The 18,600-nt window shown below is 29.3% G+C and overlaps 4 protein-coding genes across 10 annotated transcripts; 1 reads left to right on the top strand and 3 right to left on the bottom strand.

Annotated features, from left to right (window-relative positions):
• Positions 1–168: 168 nt before the first annotated feature.
• Positions 169–2,268, bottom strand: LOC100747362 (ataxin-3). Of its 4 annotated transcripts, none has more exons than XM_024366073.2 (6): positions 1,951–2,268; positions 1,712–1,876; positions 1,401–1,537; positions 1,034–1,188; positions 837–968; positions 176–724 (listed from the first exon to the last, which is right to left on the bottom strand). In XM_024366073.2, the coding sequence occupies exons 1-6, from the start codon at positions 1,972–1,974 to the stop codon at positions 303–305; spliced, it is 1,035 nt and encodes a 344-aa protein (XP_024221841.1). In that variant the 5' UTR covers positions 1,975–2,268; the 3' UTR covers positions 176–302. The 4 variants fall into 4 exon arrangements, with proteins under 4 accessions (XP_024221844.1, XP_024221841.1, XP_003487709.1 ...); XM_003487661.4 differs by having other exon boundaries at positions 849–968; positions 1,951–2,267; XM_024366075.2 differs by having other exon boundaries at positions 1,712–1,886; positions 1,951–2,168.
• Positions 2,269–2,537: 269 nt separating this feature from the next.
• Positions 2,538–10,275, top strand: LOC100747242 (SRSF protein kinase 3). Of its 2 annotated transcripts, none has more exons than XM_003487660.4 (6): positions 2,538–3,230; positions 3,580–3,793; positions 3,874–4,189; positions 4,347–4,925; positions 4,998–5,292; positions 5,373–10,275. In XM_003487660.4, exons 1-6 carry the CDS (start codon positions 3,010–3,012, stop codon positions 5,662–5,664), a joined length of 1,917 nt encoding a protein of 638 aa, XP_003487708.1. In that variant the 5' UTR covers positions 2,538–3,009; the 3' UTR covers positions 5,665–10,275. The 2 variants fall into 2 exon arrangements, with proteins under 2 accessions (XP_003487708.1, XP_012238233.1); XM_012382810.3 differs by having other exon boundaries at positions 2,539–3,230; positions 3,598–3,793.
• A 1,098-nt stretch (positions 10,276–11,373) lies between these two features.
• Positions 11,374–14,688, bottom strand: LOC100747126 (sodium/hydrogen exchanger 8). Its single transcript, XM_012382808.3, has 5 exons — positions 13,183–14,688; positions 12,918–13,087; positions 12,471–12,842; positions 12,072–12,403; positions 11,374–11,622 (listed from the first exon to the last, which is right to left on the bottom strand). Exons 1-5 carry the CDS (start codon positions 14,468–14,470, stop codon positions 11,598–11,600), a joined length of 2,187 nt encoding a protein of 728 aa, XP_012238231.1. The 5' UTR covers positions 14,471–14,688; the 3' UTR covers positions 11,374–11,597.
• A 719-nt stretch (positions 14,689–15,407) lies between these two features.
• On the bottom strand, positions 15,408–17,501 carry LOC100747008 (2-(3-amino-3-carboxypropyl)histidine synthase subunit 2). Of its 3 annotated transcripts, none has more exons than XM_003487658.4 (6): positions 17,431–17,501; positions 17,202–17,308; positions 16,611–16,944; positions 16,056–16,537; positions 15,688–15,982; positions 15,408–15,608 (listed from the first exon to the last, which is right to left on the bottom strand). In XM_003487658.4, the coding sequence occupies exons 2-6, from the start codon at positions 17,277–17,279 to the stop codon at positions 15,439–15,441; spliced, it is 1,359 nt and encodes a 452-aa protein (XP_003487706.1). In that variant the 5' UTR covers positions 17,280–17,308; positions 17,431–17,501; the 3' UTR covers positions 15,408–15,438. The 3 variants fall into 3 exon arrangements, with proteins under 3 accessions (XP_003487706.1, XP_024221840.1, XP_033175519.1); XM_024366072.2 differs by having other exon boundaries at positions 17,391–17,489; XM_033319628.1 differs by having other exon boundaries at positions 17,202–17,456.
• Positions 17,502–18,600: the final 1,099 nt, after the last annotated feature.

The raw sequence follows: 18,600 nt of genomic DNA, 5'->3' as shown, positions 1-18,600 counted from the left end.
ATCAACAGAGTTCAGACTAGCGAAAAAGTACTCCGTCCACAGCGATCGTCAGTGCTGGCCGCGCGCCGTCCGTACGGACCGCATAGGCCGCGAGTATTCAGCACTCTAAGGGTTAAATAACATTAAGCATTGGTAAAATAAACCAGTAATGCAATCAATTAAAACTTATAACATGTACAGATCTTTTATTTATATATTTATTTTTGAAATACTTATCCATACTACACAAAGTAACTAGTTATTTATAATTTACAAATAAAATTTATTTTAATATAATATTAAAAATATTCTTGCACATATTATTAAATATTCAATTTTTGTGAAGTTTCTCCATTTGACGTTCTTGAGTATGTACCAAAGTGATTTAATTGATGCCAGTGTAAATCTTCAGATTCTGGCGTTGAAGGAGCAGTAGCACACTCTAAACTTAATTGAAGAGCCCTCCTTAAATCATCGTCCTCATCTGTGTCATCAGTCCCACATGCTTTTTTATTGTAATCATGAAAATCCAAACTTAATTTAAGATATTTATCTACATCGTTTCTTTTATTCTCTTCAAAACTTAATTGAAGTGCTCTTTGTAATTCTGTATTTTCATCATCATCTTCATCACTTTTCTCAATCTTTATGGGAATTATCTTTTCTTGTAACTTGCTTGTCGGTACCTTTTCTTTACTAGTTAATGTTCTGGTAAACGTATTTGATATCACATTATTACTTACAGCTGTAAAACGAAAAATGCTCAATGTAGTAGAAGAAAATATGCTATTGTGAAATAATACAATTTTTTCTAGAATGAACAGTATTTAGAAATTCATTATTTTTTCCTTTGATACCTAGATAATAACCTTTTGGTTTTGTTCTTAATGATGTTTGTCCTTTTGACATAGGTTCTATTGGATTTTTCATAAGAATATCATCTGCAGTACATTGTGGAAGTGCACCAATAACAATAAAAATAGAATAACCTATAAAAATATGTAATTACCTATATATAATTTTGTTCTTTACTATATTTCATTAAGATGTTTACCTTCTTGTAACAACTGGGCTAAATACATTGAAAGATAAGTATCCGATATAAGTTCTGGCCCACTTAGGACTGAATTTAAATTAAACCATTGTCTTCCGATTTTTCTTATAGTGAACCAATGACCTTTGTAGTTACAAATATATGCTTTCATTTCTCTAAAAATAATAGGCCTCTTTTAAATTTATATATAAATAATAAAATTTAACTGTAAGTTTTGATATATAATAATTCATGCATATATGTATATATAATATATAAATATAAATTATATATTAATTTCTCCATTTATAGTGATACAAAATAATTATACTTAATAAATATCTTTAAACTATCTTTTAAATGAATTAGAAACAATTAAGTAACATACAAAGGGTCATTCTGTGCCATTATAGCTGCTGATTCCGTACTATTATATGGAATTAACTCCAATCCCCAAACTTTTAACGCACTACTGATTACTTGAACTGAGAAGTATCCACTGTCATCCATATTTCCTGATGGTTGCTAAGCAAAATAATTAATGCCCTTTACCACATATGATATTATTAGTACATATTAATATTTCAAGTAAAATAAATTGACGAATATCATAGAATGTTTAAAAAGTTATAATTTGTTATTATATTATGCAATATATTGCAATAAAAGATGCAAAATATCTACAATGCACAGATTCACCTCTAGAAAAAGTTTATAATCTTCGCTGTCAACACCAGATTCTGCCATTCTTATCCTCTCCTCTTCATCCATTTGATGACCTAAACTAGCAAGATCTACAGCATTGTAATATGGTCCTTGTAGAAGTGCGTTTAAACAATGTTGTGCGCATAAAAATCCCTCTTGCTGTAATAAACTTTGCCGTTAAAACGATTTACATTGGAGAAAGTCATTAGATGCTCATGTATATTATTATTTACCTTCTCATGAAATATGGTGTCCATTTTATTAACACTTCTTTAACGTAGTGCGTGGGACATATAAATACTATGTAATAACCAAATCATACGTCGAAAAATCTAATAAGATTCTACGATCAAACGTCACCCACAAAAATATTTTTTGGTTATAACCAGAAATGTGTCATATACAGTTGGCGGTACTTTTGGATATTATGATTCACGTATATAGTATTGCCATCTTGTAACAGATTCTATAGTTGTACAATTATAACTAAATGTTTCTCATTTAAAATTCGTTATTCATGCGTACTATTAATAGTTATCTAATTTTTTTATATAGAAAGTATTTATATAGATTAACATAGAAATTATTTTATACATAAATGATTTCTTATATAAGATCTTAATCTGAGCATAATGAAAAAATACAGAAGAATTTTATACAAAATATAAGAGATTAATTTAGATATATTTCGTATAATGTGCTTCCATTGATTATATATGTGTTAATTATAATTGGTATGTTATCGTTATATAATATGATACTAGCTGATACTAAACATTATTTTTGATTGGCTGCGATGTGATTAATACATTATTCATCGAAACGTGTTTCAAGTTTCACCAAAGGAAACCTTAAGCTAAGTACAGAGTACTCTATGAATTTCATCAAAGGATAGAATAGAGACTTTAGAATAACCGAAGCATCAGAAACTATAAAATAATTATTTAAAGGCTTTAGATCGAATTGGAAGCTCGATTCCTACCACGGGATAGAAAAGTATACTGAATTATTGAGTAACAAGCATTAACGAAGAGAGAAGTAGGAGATTGTGAGTGGGCGGGGGCGGCCATACTCAAACAACCGCCGAACGAAGTGCGCGGCACAGCGCAGAAATGAGACGATAATAAACCGCATCATAATCATATCGTTCGTAAACCCGGGGTGGGTGACGGTAACGGGTGTAAGTGCCTCCATTGAAACGAAAAATTACGGAAGGAAGCGAAGACGGAAGTGTGAGAAGTGTTAAAGAAAGAGACGAAAGCGGCCCGACGAATCGAGGTGCAGAGAACGGTATGAGTGCAAAGACAGACGTGAACAGGCGAGTCCTAGCAATACAGGCCAAAAAAAAAAGGCACAAGCCAAGTAAGCGAAAAGGAAAGGGTAACGCTCAAGATGAATCAGAAACATCAGGAGCTCAATGCTCGAAAGCATCGGCTACTCAACAAGGACAAGGATCGGGTTTCTATCAGGATGCTTCTGCACAGAGACCATATTCCAGTGACAATGGAAACAGGTATCTGAGTTTCTTTAATATGTCATTTCATTCTATTACGTTGATACTATTCTAACTGTCATTTTGTTATTTATGTAAATGTCGTTGATATGATATGAAAGTTCCATCAAACTTTCTATCAAAATCTTTTTTACACAGCAACATGGATAAATTTTATCATTCGATAACTCTTGCGAAAAATAATAAATATTTGAATAAATGTATTTCGTTGTGTTCCGTTTTATTATGGAATAATTTAATTTAGAAACTTTTATCTGTTGAAAGCCCCATGAAAATTTTTGAAAGCAGTCTGTAGTCTTTTATTTTTTGATTCGATTTGCTCCCTACCTTTCCTAACTGGAACTTACAGATTGGAACCATGTCATAGCTCAAGTAACGAAACAATGGAGGATGGTGATGAAGTATACAGTAGTGAGGATGAAGAACAAGAGGACAGTAGTGACTATTGTAAAGGAGGATATCATCCTGTTAAAATAGGAGATTTATTCTTAAATCGTTATCATGTAACTCGTAAACTTGGTTGGGGTCATTTTTCAACAGTCTGGCTTTGTTGGGATTTACAGGTATATATCTGATTTATAATAAAAGGCATTTTTTTGTTCGGTAAAATTATAAGTGGAATGTTCTAAAATGTGTTCTTCAGGATAAACGATTTGTGGCACTTAAAGTCGTCAAATCTGCATCTCATTTTACTGAAACTGCATTGGATGAAATTAAATTATTAAAAGATGTGCGTGATATAGATCCCAGTGATCCTAAACGCAATAAAACCGTCCAGTTACTCAATGACTTCAAGATCAGTGGCATTAATGGTTTGCATGTTTGCATGGTATTTGAAGTGCTTGGGCATAATCTTCTAAAATTGATCATCAAATCCAACTATAGAGGAATTCCAAGAAACAATGTTAAACGTATCATCAGACAAGTTCTTGAAGGTCTTGATTATCTACATAATAAATGTAAGATTTTTTTAATGAAAACCGTGTTTAGTATTTAATATTACTATACTGGATACAATTTGTGTCAATAGGTTATTCTAACATGATTTAAATTTGACATATTTAACATTATTATCATAGGAATTAATTACTAGCATAAAATACTTTTCTTTTTTAGGTAAAATTATTCATACAGACATCAAACCCGAAAATGTCCTTGTTTGTGTTGATGAAGCTTATATAAGAAAATTGGCTTGTGAAGCTACAGAATTACATTCACTTGGAATGAAGTTGCCAGTATCTTTAATCTCAACTGCACCAAAGGAATTCCAAGAACCTACTCCTAATTCTAAAATGTCAAAAAATAAAAAGAAAAAGCTTAAGAAGAAAGCGAAACGTCAAAATGAATTATTAAAGAAACAAATGGAACAAATAGAAGAACTTGAAGAACAAGATAAACTCGCAAATAGTACAAGAGCAAATGGAGAATTAGAAACAAATAGTCCAGATCAAGACATAAATACAGAAAGTATAGAAGATAATACTGAAAGCAAAGGTTCACCTGATATCTTAGAACCATCAGCACCTTCATTACACATAAATGGTGTAGATAGTTTAACAGCTGAAGAGAAAGCAGAAAATCAATTACCTCAACAACCTGAAAAAATGGAAAATGCAAACTCATGTGACATAGAGAAGAATTGTGGTGAAGAAGTACATTCACCTGATCATGAAGATACAGACGAGTGTAGTGAAGGTAAAATTTACAGTACTATATTATATAACTTATAAATAATTACAATAACTTTACATTTATTATTTTTTATAGGTCGCAATTTACATCCACCTGAAAGTAAACAATTGAAAAGAGCATCTGTAGCTCCTTTAGATCCTGCCCTAGTAGAATGTGATGTTGAAGTAAAAATAGCAGATCTTGGTAATGCATGTTGGGTCTACAGAAAATTTACAGATGATATTCAAACTCGTCAATATAGATCATTAGAAGTGTTATTAGGCTCTGGATATGATACATCTGCAGATATATGGTCCACTGCCTGTATGGCATTTGAACTAGCGACTGGTGATTATCTCTTTGAACCACATAGTGGTAATTATTATTGCAGGTAAAGCATCATCTTTTTTGTAATTGTTTAAAATTATTTATTAGTATCATTATAAAGTACATTTTGCTTCTTTATTACAGAGACGAAGATCATTTAGCACATATTATTGAATTGCTTGGAGAAATACCAAGACATATTGCTCTTTCTGGCAAAAACTCAAAAATGTACTTCAATAAGAAAGGTGAACTGAAGCGGATTACTGGACTAAAACCTTGGGGACTGTACGAGGTGCTTACAGAAAAGTACGATTGGTCGCCAAGAGAAGCGCGCGAGTTTGAAGAGTTCCTAACTCCGATGCTAGCGTTTGACCCGAGTATGCGAGCTACAGCAGCAGAGTGCCTGAAGCATCCATGGCTGAAAATCAAAAAGTGATCATTTTTTTTATCGTTTTATCTTTAAATTCTTCAACACAACTACACTTCTACCATCCTGATGTAATTATACATATGTCGGGAGTGTGACAAGAGGCAACGACCGACAATGGTCAGGTTCTTTCGCATTATACATATAGCTTTATTTTTGCGTGACGAGTGCATCACCAGTGAAGAAAACGCACAGTATAAAATTATTTAATATTTAATATTATAATATTATTATAATATACATACATAATGTAATAATGTTATAATATTTAATATTACAGAATGCAAAATTATTAAAAATATATTTTATAAATTATAATTTAGAAATGATTTTTACCTTTTTTAGCTATTGGTAATTTTGATTGTCATTTACGTCCACGTGATTATGACTAATTTCATACAGCAAAGGAGATATTTAATATTGGGACAATTGGAAAAGAAAGAACTTGCTACATTCCACCAAATTCCAATATTTGCTACAGTTGAGTATGCTTCTAATTGTAACACTCTCGACGATGGCTGCCTACTTGTGTATTTATAAATTTGTTAAATCATGTTTTTCATTTAGTATAATGCTACCTTAAATTAAAATTTCATAGTACTTTATTATTTTACATGGTCATCGTTATATTATCCTTTACACTACTTGTCACTTAATTTATAAAATATCCCAAGAGTCATGGGACCTACTCATAATGTACTTTAAGAAAGGGCAAGCCCATTGTTGTATTATAACGAATATTGAAATTTTCATTAAAATATTTCTTTTTCATTAAATTGATTATTCGAAATTTACTAATAGCAGGTTTTTTCTCTGTGATCTCTCCTTGTGCTTAATTAATGTGTGTTCAGAAAAAAATATAATAATCATTACTATCATTGTCTCTATACTGATTAAAAAGATACTCATAGCACATACCGGAACATGTGTTTAAGGAACTGAATCTTTGTACAAATTCAATGAATGCAGAAATACATATATTGTTAGTATAATTAAGAGTTGGTCGCCAGATTCTTGGTAAAACAACAGATATGTTTCGGAATAAGACAGTGCATACTTTATTCAACTAGAAAATAAACCAGACGAAAGGATTCGAGCTTGTAGTAATATATAGTAATCTTACAATAATTATAAATTTTAACTATCACATAAATAATAAACTTATAGGTATCAAAAAATGAATTTGTAATGGAATTATTGCAAATGCATATACACTGTCGGATTTCGAACAATAATCGAGGCATTCAACATTTGTGGTATATATTTTCGTTCACTTTTATTTATTATACATTTCTTTATACTGCTGAGAAGCGTGTATCATATACATATTGTACAATTATGAAAAAGGGAGACTAGTTTCTACATCATGACTGAAATTTCGGTAAACATAAAATAACCATGGTAAAGGAGATACGATGTTAAGTTCTGCGCGACCTTCTTTACTTCGAGCTATTGACTGATTATTAAGCTCTCTGCCGATAAATTGTCTTCTATTTTATAATGAAGATAGCGAAACAGTACGATCATTGAACTAGTGAACATTCAACATCACAAATATATTTGTGTTGTTGAATTCTGTTTATGCTTCCAAACGAATGTTCTGTTTCGCTGTGTCTGCCAATTTAAAATCATTTCATCATCAAAAAACTGAGTAGTTAAAAAGCATTTTGAATGAAACTGGTAGAGATGCATATGAAAAGGACAGTTATTATTAACTACGTTTCATTAGTTGAGAATATATTTATTCCGGGTAAAAGAGAAAAATAATTACTTAAAGTAAGCTATTTAAATATAGTTACGTTTATTTTTGTTAAGAGTTTGTAAATCGATGAGTCTTAAAAAGAGACTACTCTAGTAGTTTAATCCATAATTCACTTTAACATTTAATATTCGTACTTTCGAAAAATGAAAGGAAAGATATGGGATTGTTGATGTTGACTTTTACAATATTTAATAGAGATACATGATTCAGGTCGTAAGAATATTTGTTTATTTTATTTTATTTCTATGCATATCCTTAACGAAAATGCCTCTTCTACCTGTACTGTGATCGATGAAATTCAAGCTTTTCATTTCACATTATCGTACTTGCTTAACTATCCCCGTGTAATCATGTGATCCCACCGTAATTATGATCTTGGGACTGATGATGGCAATCGTGTTGAATTTGTACAGTACGCAACCGAAGTTATCGTAGTTATATACACCGATATTATTTTATGAAACGCGGCCAGTGAAATCCGGAAACAGTGCAGTAAATAACAAGAACACAAGGAATTGCATGGAAGAATGTCTTTTCCAAAGTACATCTCGAATTTTTGCACGGCCGTCCCTCTAGCTGATGACTGGTAACCGATCATTGTGTGTTTCTATGTTGTTAATGATAATTCTCATTTTGATGAAGAACAATATATAATACGATGTATGTTACCAAGCGAGGAGGATCTTCAAAAACGAATGATAATTTGCAATTGTGCAACAATCATGTTGTATGATAAGCGAATGATTGGTTTTTTTAGTAACGGTTCAACGGATTTCAACGACATGCGATTTCACCGCGTAGTCGCACATTACGATTATACATACCGAAATATACATATAAATATATAAATATATATATATATAGATATACATATATACATAGAATAAATCTAATGACAATTTATGTAGGTGTGATTCGCTGCTTGGCGCTAGGATAGTTAGGATGAAATTAACATACATTAACAGCAAAAAATGTGTATAGCTTGATGTACGAGAGACCGCCCGCCCCCCCTCGTTTCCCTCTAAGGTTTGAAGAAGTAATGTATTCGTACATATATTAAAACTTGAAAGCTCGTTGCGCATCATTTTTTTTTCTTATAATATATTATATAATACCATAATAGAAGAACCACTTCTGCGAGTACAGAACAAGAAAGATCAATGAAGAGTTAAGCAAAGCCAAAGAGGCTTGTTTATACAGGGACCCAAATTTGGAACTTTTACAGATTTATGTTCCAGTCAGTAGATCTAATCATGCGCCATGTAAAGATATGACTGAATGATTAAAATTTACGCGCATTAATTATACATAGTGAGCTAAGTTCGATATAGGAAATCTAATTTTGTTCTTAAAATTCGTCTGAACTGGGTCTTCAAGAATTCTCACTATTACATGTTTCTTTCAATCTGCTATCGTTGGGATAAGATTCTTCGATCATAAAAAAGCAAGAAAATAGTAAATGAATTATAAAAACTATTAACGCACTGAGGAGGAACAAACAATATCAGTATCAAGGAAACGTATGTAAATGGAACATACAATGTGATTTTTTGTAATATTGCAACGTTAAAAAACGTGGATCGGCAGATAAAATTGTGGACTCGGAATGGAAATCTGATGTTTGATAAAATAAAAGAAAATGAATCTTACATGAACACCAAGTTATATTATGTAAATTGTGGCGTGTGTAACACACACGTATCTATGAGATATTGTATATATTGAAATGGAATTGGGGATTTTACACATTTTTAGACCGAAGCGTCTGCATTAAAAAAAAAAAAGTTTATAAGTTTAGGGAAGTGCTTGAAAATCTACTCCAATGGATTATGCACGCTGTATAACGACCACTTAGTCAGATTATAATCCCTTGGAACATTTTCTGTAATAAATGGATACAATCGGGTATGATATTGTTTTACGAATTGATATATCGTCATAATGGTCATAGCGTTGTAGGATTATTTAACTCTGCATGCTTAGTCGATTGCTCGATGTTGTACATACACACATGTACTGTACTGAGCATTAATAAGGATATAACTATTGATAAAAATGCATATAGAAGCTCATGATATATGAAGATCCTTTTTAGAACTTTATTGGGTGATAATCCAATGCGTGAATAATATTTGAACAGAGAATATGTATAATTAAACTGACTGGAGCATTAGCAGAAAAGGAGACAAGTGTGTTCTACCATGCTTTCAGACAATACTTCATTAATCAAAAGGATAATAATATTTATCCTTGTATTAACGTTGGCTGAATAGAATTTAAATTGCCGTAATATCAAATAAAAAATAAATAACATAAAAACAAATGATGTGCTCTTTATAAAAAGAAATGGTGCAAATTTTGCTCATTTTATCAACTTCGATCGTTCTAAAAATATCTTACATTGAATTTAAATTTCATGCAACGTTCATCACTGTATTTCCTATACTCGATGTGTTTTTGCACTAATAGAGGAAAGAAACGTATCATAAAATCAAAACTACTGTTTTCTATGCCTATATACATACATATATACATTTACCTTCATACCATTATATCTTCATGATCAAAAGGAAATATCGTAAAAGATCAATTATAAGAAGGGTATTAGGAAATTGCAGCAAATCGTTTTTAAAGACAAATATGCCTTATGCTCCAGTCAATCAATGTACAACCAGATGAGGCATAAAAAGTGTAGACATAATAAAGTAGAGATAATGATTCGAACAAATAAACGGATTTGATGTTTAGACGCTGCCTCCGTTATGTGCCCTGCCGCAGAAAAATAAGATAACAGACCCATGTACCCACCTTCCGAGATCGGTATATGATATTAAAAATAAATTCACATTAAAATAAAATTTACTGTATTTTTTTCTTTTATCTCCATATGGCCTTTGAAATCACTAAAAAAACTTTTTTCAGAATCAATGGTTTATTATACAAACTATATATTTCGAATTATTAATATCCTTATACATTAAGTGAGATTTTAATTGTGAAAGTTATAGATTACAATTGAAAATATTTATTCCTAAATTGAGAAAATATAACTATTCGATCTAACTATATTAAAATAATCGAATTTATTAGATAAATAAAATATTACAACATAAAAAATCAAGATATGCATCCACATATTGTGATTTATAATTAGTACGATATAAAAGAAATATGAAAGTAAAATACTTTCGTAAATTGTTATTATTAAAACATTAAAAATTGTTTTCCTGTTTTGGATATGAAATATAAGTAGTACAATCTAAAATTTATTTCGGAAACGGATCATATTATTAATTAATATTACATATAATAAAAACATATATTAAGATACAAGAAAATATATATCTTTTATATCATACAAATTAAAATATAATACTTCACACATATATATTGTATGTACAAAATGTAATCATTTTATACACTGATACTTTAATAACATAATAGGGTATTTATAAATAGTATGATCAATAGTAAGCGACCTTGTGTAAATTTAGAATTATATGCTATTATAACACTAACTGTTACAGATTTTATTGAAAAAATGGAATGTATAAATACCCTATGGTAATATATCTTTATGTATCATATATGTATATACACAGATAAAAAATATGTTATTTTATATAATTCACAAAGAACTAGTTACTTAAAAAAAATTTTAATCGTCAAACTGATATTCGCACTAAATAATTAAAATCTCTATGTCTTAGATTAACCTATATTTTTATGAAATTATACTTCCTAATAAGTATATTTTTAGTGCCATATGAATTTTATAATTCATACAAATATTTATTTTGCACGATATGCAGTATAACTATTTTATAATGTATATAATCTGTATTGTGCAGAAATTTAAATATTTTTAAAAATATCACATTTCTCATTATTACATTATATTATTTAATCATCGTTAATTAAATCAACGTGAATTAAATACTTTTTCTCATCCATTACTTATAATATTACATAGTGATTTAAAAATTATAACTTGTAAGTTTTTAAAGATGATCAACTGTATCATTGTTAATATAATGTAGGAATTTGTTATTTTTATACTTTCTCCAATATTAATGTAATATCAATTTCTACAATATGAGTTTGCAGGTATTTTTAACTGATGAAACAACTCATAAATTTATATATAATTTACTTGATACTAAATTTATTTGATCATTAATTAATCAGACCAATCCTCGTCCTCTCTGTAAATTAATAGCAATTAATGTTTCAAAATTGTAAGTGATACCCCAACTCACCCCTCACCAACAATAAGCTTTGACAGCAAAGCAATGTTTAGATGCCATATGATCTTCATTACTAAATTTTCATAACTATATAACAATCATAAACTGTTCATTGAGCTAATAAATAATTTTTTTATTGATATACTTTCTTCTGAAATAATACCTTATTGTCGTAGAGAATATTATTTCGTTGCAATATAAATCAGAAAAAAGTGAGTTACGACCTTGGATTTTAAAATATTGTAGAAGAAAAAATTAAAACTATGCTCAGCATCACAGAAAATTTGTTCGTTAAATTGTAGTGGATGTCATTATTAAGGAAAGTTCATATACATTTACAATATAAGCAGAGCAATGACAGCACATTTAGCACATCACACAAAATAAATTAAATACTTAATATAGACCCATGACTTGGACGTCTTTTGCTTTGCTTTCCATGTATTTGATTCTGATTTTCCACGGACAAATTTATATTTAATTGTGCTGTTGATGCAGTTGTTACTTCATCATCTGACTCCATTGGACTAATTCGAATGGCTTGATACCATTGATTTGTTAAATCTGTCATTTGAGATTTACAATCTTTCAGTTCTTGCTGTGTAAACCTCCTTGTGAAAAAGGGGATAAAGAATTTTAGATCCCATCTTGCAAAACCACGAATACGGGACTGAAGAAAAGATACTTCAATCTCTTCTTCTGTAAGTTCTGATAAATGTTCAGAATCTATTGTTTGTCCCTAAAGTAAAAACATACACAAAATATAAATATCTTTTTTATATAAATATTTTTATATATAAACATACCCATTCTCTAGTTTTACTTAGTGAAATTTCTTTATCTTTTCTTTTTCTTCTACTATTACTCTTTTGCTTCTTTTCTGCTCTCAAAAATTTCAGTAATGGCATAGTAGAACCACCAAATATTAATGTTGTAAACAATACAATAATTAAAGTAGTGGTTATAATCACATGTCGTGTTTCATCACTAAAATCCAAATGCAATGATAAAGCATAAGAAATAGCACCACGTAAACCACTAAACCACATTATGAACATCATTTTTCTAGTAATCTGATGTTCCCGAAAACGATTTACAAGAAAAGCTAAAGGGAAGATATTTGCAGCTCTTCCAATCAGACATAGAACTATAGACCATATAACCAATGCTGGTTCAACCTACAATTGATAATCAGTATTAATATAAAATATATTATGGAAATTAAATATAAATCTTATATCATATTACTTTACCCTATGTCTAAAACTAAACAAAGCTAATCCCAGATATGCAAATACACAAGTTTCAGCAATAAACGCTAAAGTTCTCATAGTTTGTTGCATTGTAATTTGAGTAACAGTTGATAAATTGAAATGTGTATAATGTGACATTACAATCCCATTAAATAAAATTGCCATAATACCTGAAACAATTGATTATATTAAACTATTAAATTATTTACTTATCTTAATTTATTTATTTCATTTTTATATTAAATTTAAAAATTCATGTTCATACCAGACAGTTGTATGCCTTCTGCCAAAACATAAGGTGCATAAGTAAATACCAACATAAGTCCAAATTCAAGAGAAGGATTTTTTCTGAGATCCACATGTTTAAGTAATAAAGCACTTATGAGAGCAAAAACAACTCCAATGCCAGCAGAGGCAAAAAACATAAGACAAAATCTATTTAAGCCAAGTATAATGGCTTCACTGGTAGTTGTTGCATTATTGGACTCTAACACAGATGTAGTTAATACAATTGAAATGGCATCATTTAATATAGACTCACCGAAAACTAACATATTTAATACTGGATCTACCTCTAAAGCATGAAATATAGCTACAGTAGCAACAGGATCTACTGCTGATATCAATGATCCAAATGCAAAACTTTCGACAAAACTAAGTTTATATGCTACCTGTGCTAATCCTAACAAATAAATTCCAGCTCCAATAACAAATGCAGATATTGCTGTTCCAAATATAGCAAAAACTAAAATACTACCAATATTCTGAAAGAAATTTCCTTTGTGCAAATTATATCCTGATTCAAATATAATTGGTGGAAGAAGTACGAGAAAAAATGCAGTTGGAGAAAAGGCTTCTTCTTTTCTCCAATTAGCTATATTTTGATTTGACATGAGATTTATGATCATACCAATAGCTCCCCCCAAGAAAACAATTACCACCGACTCTGGTAGGTATTGAAAATTTGTTTGTAACATAAGATGTATAAGTAAAATACCTAAAGCTAAAACACAGAGGACAAAAAATATGGACATAGAACTATTATGTTCTTCTTCTGCGGATCCCTTATCGGGTAATACTGGTTCTGCTGGCACAACTGTTGTTGTACTTGTGTTTGTTACATTACTAATATCTGGACTTTGTGATGGAATTGTGAAATCTGACATATTGTTCCCATTTTTATCATTAATAATAGTTGTAGATATTATATTAACTTTTTCTGTTGTTTGATTAATATCATGATCTGGTCGAACTGAGGTTGTAAGTACATTTTGAGATGTATTTACTGTATTTGAAGTAGTAGCATTCAATTTTAAATTATTGCTATCAGAGTTTTCTGATGTATGCGATTCTACTGATACATCAGTACTTATCTTTGTTGGCGTGAAATGTTTTAATACGATATTTGTACTGTCCAATGTGATATTTTCGTGCTTGAGGTTAGAAACCTCTTGCGCATTTGACACTACAGCCCACACATTAAAACCAAAAAATATAATATAAATTATAAAACTTTTATATAAGAGTTTATTACTAATTGAATAAAACTTCATTTTTAAAATATTTTCGTCACTTAGATGTACATTTCTCTGGTTATGTTTAACATTGCAATGACAGCTGATTCAGATTATTTCAATATCTCGTTATGTGCTTACGTCATATATTGAACACGTGTTTCAACTTCAATCATAGACATATACAGATATACTACGCATTTCCGTAAGACGTAATGTAACACTGTCGGTAAGAGGCAGAGAAGGTAACCCAGCAATGAGAGAGCAATATTGTGACTATTCCTTTCTCTCTTTAATGGATATTTTGATGGAGGAAGAAAAGGGAAAAAATAGAGGAAGACCTTATGTCGTAGACGGTGTACGGCGGGTCGCTCCTTTATTGTTCTCCCCACTTTTTGCACAATGCGAAAGAGAGCGCGATGCTTCCCGGCGATTTCGGTACTATCTGTGCCCTTCAATGTGGTCTTCAGATCGCATATAAGAATGCGTAGTCTATCTGTCTAAGTCTATGGTTTTGACAGGGAAATTTATACAGACTCATAAAACGTAAATTAACAAAAAATGTTTCATATAAACTATAAGTTATTTTTTAATACTGTTTCAGATAAATTAATAAAGAACGCAGTAAAATTAAAAAAAATTAACTCTTTCAGGAACGAATGCTTTTTGTCATTCTTAATCAGTGCATTAACGAGTGTATTTTTAATCAATTGTCAGTAATAGAAACACTTCTTATCTGATTTTTTGTAAACAGGACATAATGCATTTTTTCGAAAATAAACACATTTATCGTTTAATTAATTAACAGTTTGTCAAAATACATGGTTAAGCATAGGAAGTTATAGTTTATGCAGTTATAGTTAAGCATAGGAAACATAAAGTATGTGAAAGGATTAATTATATCACTAACACTTCTGTGTAAAGATTAGAGAAATTAAACAACATTCTTTCTCTTGAAATAATAGAATATAGAGAATAGAGTATAGAAATTATTATATTTATTATGTTCATTCATTATTATCTTCTCTGAAAATCGGCTCGTTTTCATAGCAACTTGGTAATCCACAGCGGCCAATTTCTGCTGAATGTACTGCATCTTTGCCTAATCTTTGTTCAACCCCTTTCCACGATCTATTATATAAAAATTCTGCTCCTGCTTTCCCAATTGCAACAACATCTAAATCCATTAAAATAATGGTATTAAACAAAATATGCTTTATTGTAATTTGTTGATATCTTTTAAAACATATAAATACCTGATGAATTATTAATTGCTAGAGCATTCATCTTGTCTGTACATGGAATATTTTCATCACAGTTTCTAAGTTCACCAGTAATTAAAGAAACATCTGAATCTGTTGATGGCTTAAAATCAACATAATTCACTCCTCCAGGAAGTATTTGTCTAAAATCCATACAATATTGTGTATAACATTCCCTTGAACTATTAAATGCCAATTCTACTTCATAAGGCATTAATAGTGGCTTTAAGAATTCTCTAGAATCAAATATTTCATTTTCGGGGCATGTTATTACAACAAAAGCATCGATCTGGAAAGATAAAATACATTGTTACCCATATTAGCAATGTATTTAATACTTCAAGTAACATTATTCAACATACCTCAGGAAAATTAGCAAGTTTTGTTGGATTTATTTTACCAACACTTAAAATATAAGATTTTTTCTTTTTTTCTTTTATGATGTTTTTAACCATTGTTATTATTTTAAGATAATCTTTAATACCTAGAGTAGCCACAACTATACCAACAACTCTAGCATCTTTTAATTTCTCAACTACAAATCTTCTTCTTTTTAACCATGGTGTGTTTAAAATTTCATATTCAACAACGCTATTATTTTCAAAATAGTACCATTTTTTTGCAGAGATTGTCATTGCTAATCTAGTAAATGTGTTTCCACCATTTCCCAAGAAAAATGCTATATAATCTTCTATTTTAGATTCCTTATCTAATTTAAAACATCTACCTAAGATTATCGTAGATGCATCATCTTTGACATCTGTGAATTCTACATTAGAGATACAGTTTAATGAAGTAAAGATTAAATTCTTATAAACAGCATTTAATATTTTATATATCTTTTCTGAAATAGAAATATATTTGTAAAAGTAATTGAATACATTAAATAAACATTTTTTTAGATTTAAGAAACTTACCAATTTTATGTGCATAAGCAATATCATAAAAAAATAAAATTTTTTCAGTCTGATCCACAAAATTTAATTTAAATTTACTAATAAGTTCTGATATATCAATTTCTTGTTTGGGTAACACATGAAACACAGGTAAACGAGTAGTTGGATTTAGACAAGCGTGACCAAAATGTATTATGCTATCAGCATTAATATGCTGAGCAGCTATTTCATCAACACAACAACTACCATAAGAAGTATCTCCCAAAATATATACTTTCTTGTTGATACAGTTTTCCAAACGTAATGCAATTTCTACTGAATCTGGTAAAAGGTTATCAGGGAATTGTAGGCAGACCTAGAAATATAGAACAGTTATCAGACTGATATTTGTAGTATGTATTTATAATTATGAACTTGACTGCTTTCAATTGTAAATATATTCATGAAATATTATAGTATATGTCAATATAATGACAGATACATCTAACCTCAAAATCGTGTTTTTAGCCTATTGGAAATATAGAAGAAAGTTAAATATTTTATTAAAATTATATTACATATCATATATTTCTAATTAATAAGACAACTATCATAGAAATAAAAGACTCAAACCTTATTTAAATTACGCTCATTAATCCATTTACCACATTTTGCTACCTCGTAAGAATCATCTTTACTAGTATCGTTCATTTTGTCTTCTATATTTCTATTAGTTATTTCTGAAATTATATCATTTCATATACTAATACACTAAATTGTACATAATAAAAATTGTTTACAAACAAATACATTTACATATACCATAAATCTATGAACGTATTGCATACACATGTATTCACACCTATTGTTAGTACTTAAATCTCGTACGCTTATACAACATGAAAAATCTGTATAGATTATATTCACCTATGTATACTGTATACATTACATACTTAAAATGTAATAATATTCACAAAGATAATTATAAATTTGAAGCTCTTTACAACAATTCTTGCATACGTCTAATTTTTTAATTATTCAAATTATTTATTAAATACTTTTTTGATGTTTTATTATGGTTTTAATTTTATAATATATATTTTTAATTTAACTTACCTGTAAAGTTTTTTTTATATATCCTTTATAAATAAAGAAATGATATATTTTCAATAAAATTGCAACTCACTAAAAATTAAATGTCAATGTTACTGAAGTTCTATGAATTGAAATATTATATTAAGTTTTATAATTAAATTTGGTAATATTTTCATATATCCAATTGATGTTATTTCATTTCTATTAATTCAACAATTTTACATGACTAATAATTAAATACTTTAAGATATCCATTAAAATAGTCTGAAATAATTTTGATAATATACATCTACAAGTAGAAAGCATTAATTTGAGACATGTTAGAAACTAAATAGTGTGTACTGTAATACAATTCGAACTAATTTTGTCATCTGTGGGATATATTAGAATATAAATACACGTAAAAAACATGTAATTTAATATAAATTTTATGTGCCTCTATTAAAATACTATATAATCCTGACAAGATAAAAAAGTTGACTGAACATTATCTTAAAAGGCACCTAAACTTGTGATTGAAATCAATATTTCCATAATATTAGGAGAGGAATTGTTCACTACAAGATATTCATGATATTCAAAATCATGTAATTGATAATGCTAATTACATTTTATCATATTAACCACTTGACTTCACTCTCGTCAGGCATCTCACATTACTGTGTAAGCTTTTTAGTATTAGAAATTGAATATTCTGCTGCAAACTGAAATTTTAATTATAGACAAGGATAAAAATATTTTCATACACATACTTGTGAAATATCGGCAATTTATTAGGATCAAAAGAACTATAGCATATCCAAATTTTAAAATCTTTGAAGAATTCATTAAGTCACGATTGCCGTCGAGAGTGTAATTGATATTATGTACAAATGATTATTTCTTATTGTAATACATTACATAGTTTTGCTTGATTCTCTGTATATATGTCAGTCTT

Source organism: Bombus impatiens, unplaced genomic scaffold (genome assembly GCF_000188095.3).
Source record: "Bombus impatiens unplaced genomic scaffold, BIMP_2.2 scf_0197, whole genome shotgun sequence".
Taxonomy (NCBI): Eukaryota; Metazoa; Arthropoda; class Insecta; order Hymenoptera; family Apidae; genus Bombus; species Bombus impatiens.
Note: the sequence above shows the minus strand (reverse complement) of the source record. Positions and strands in the feature narration are given on the sequence as shown.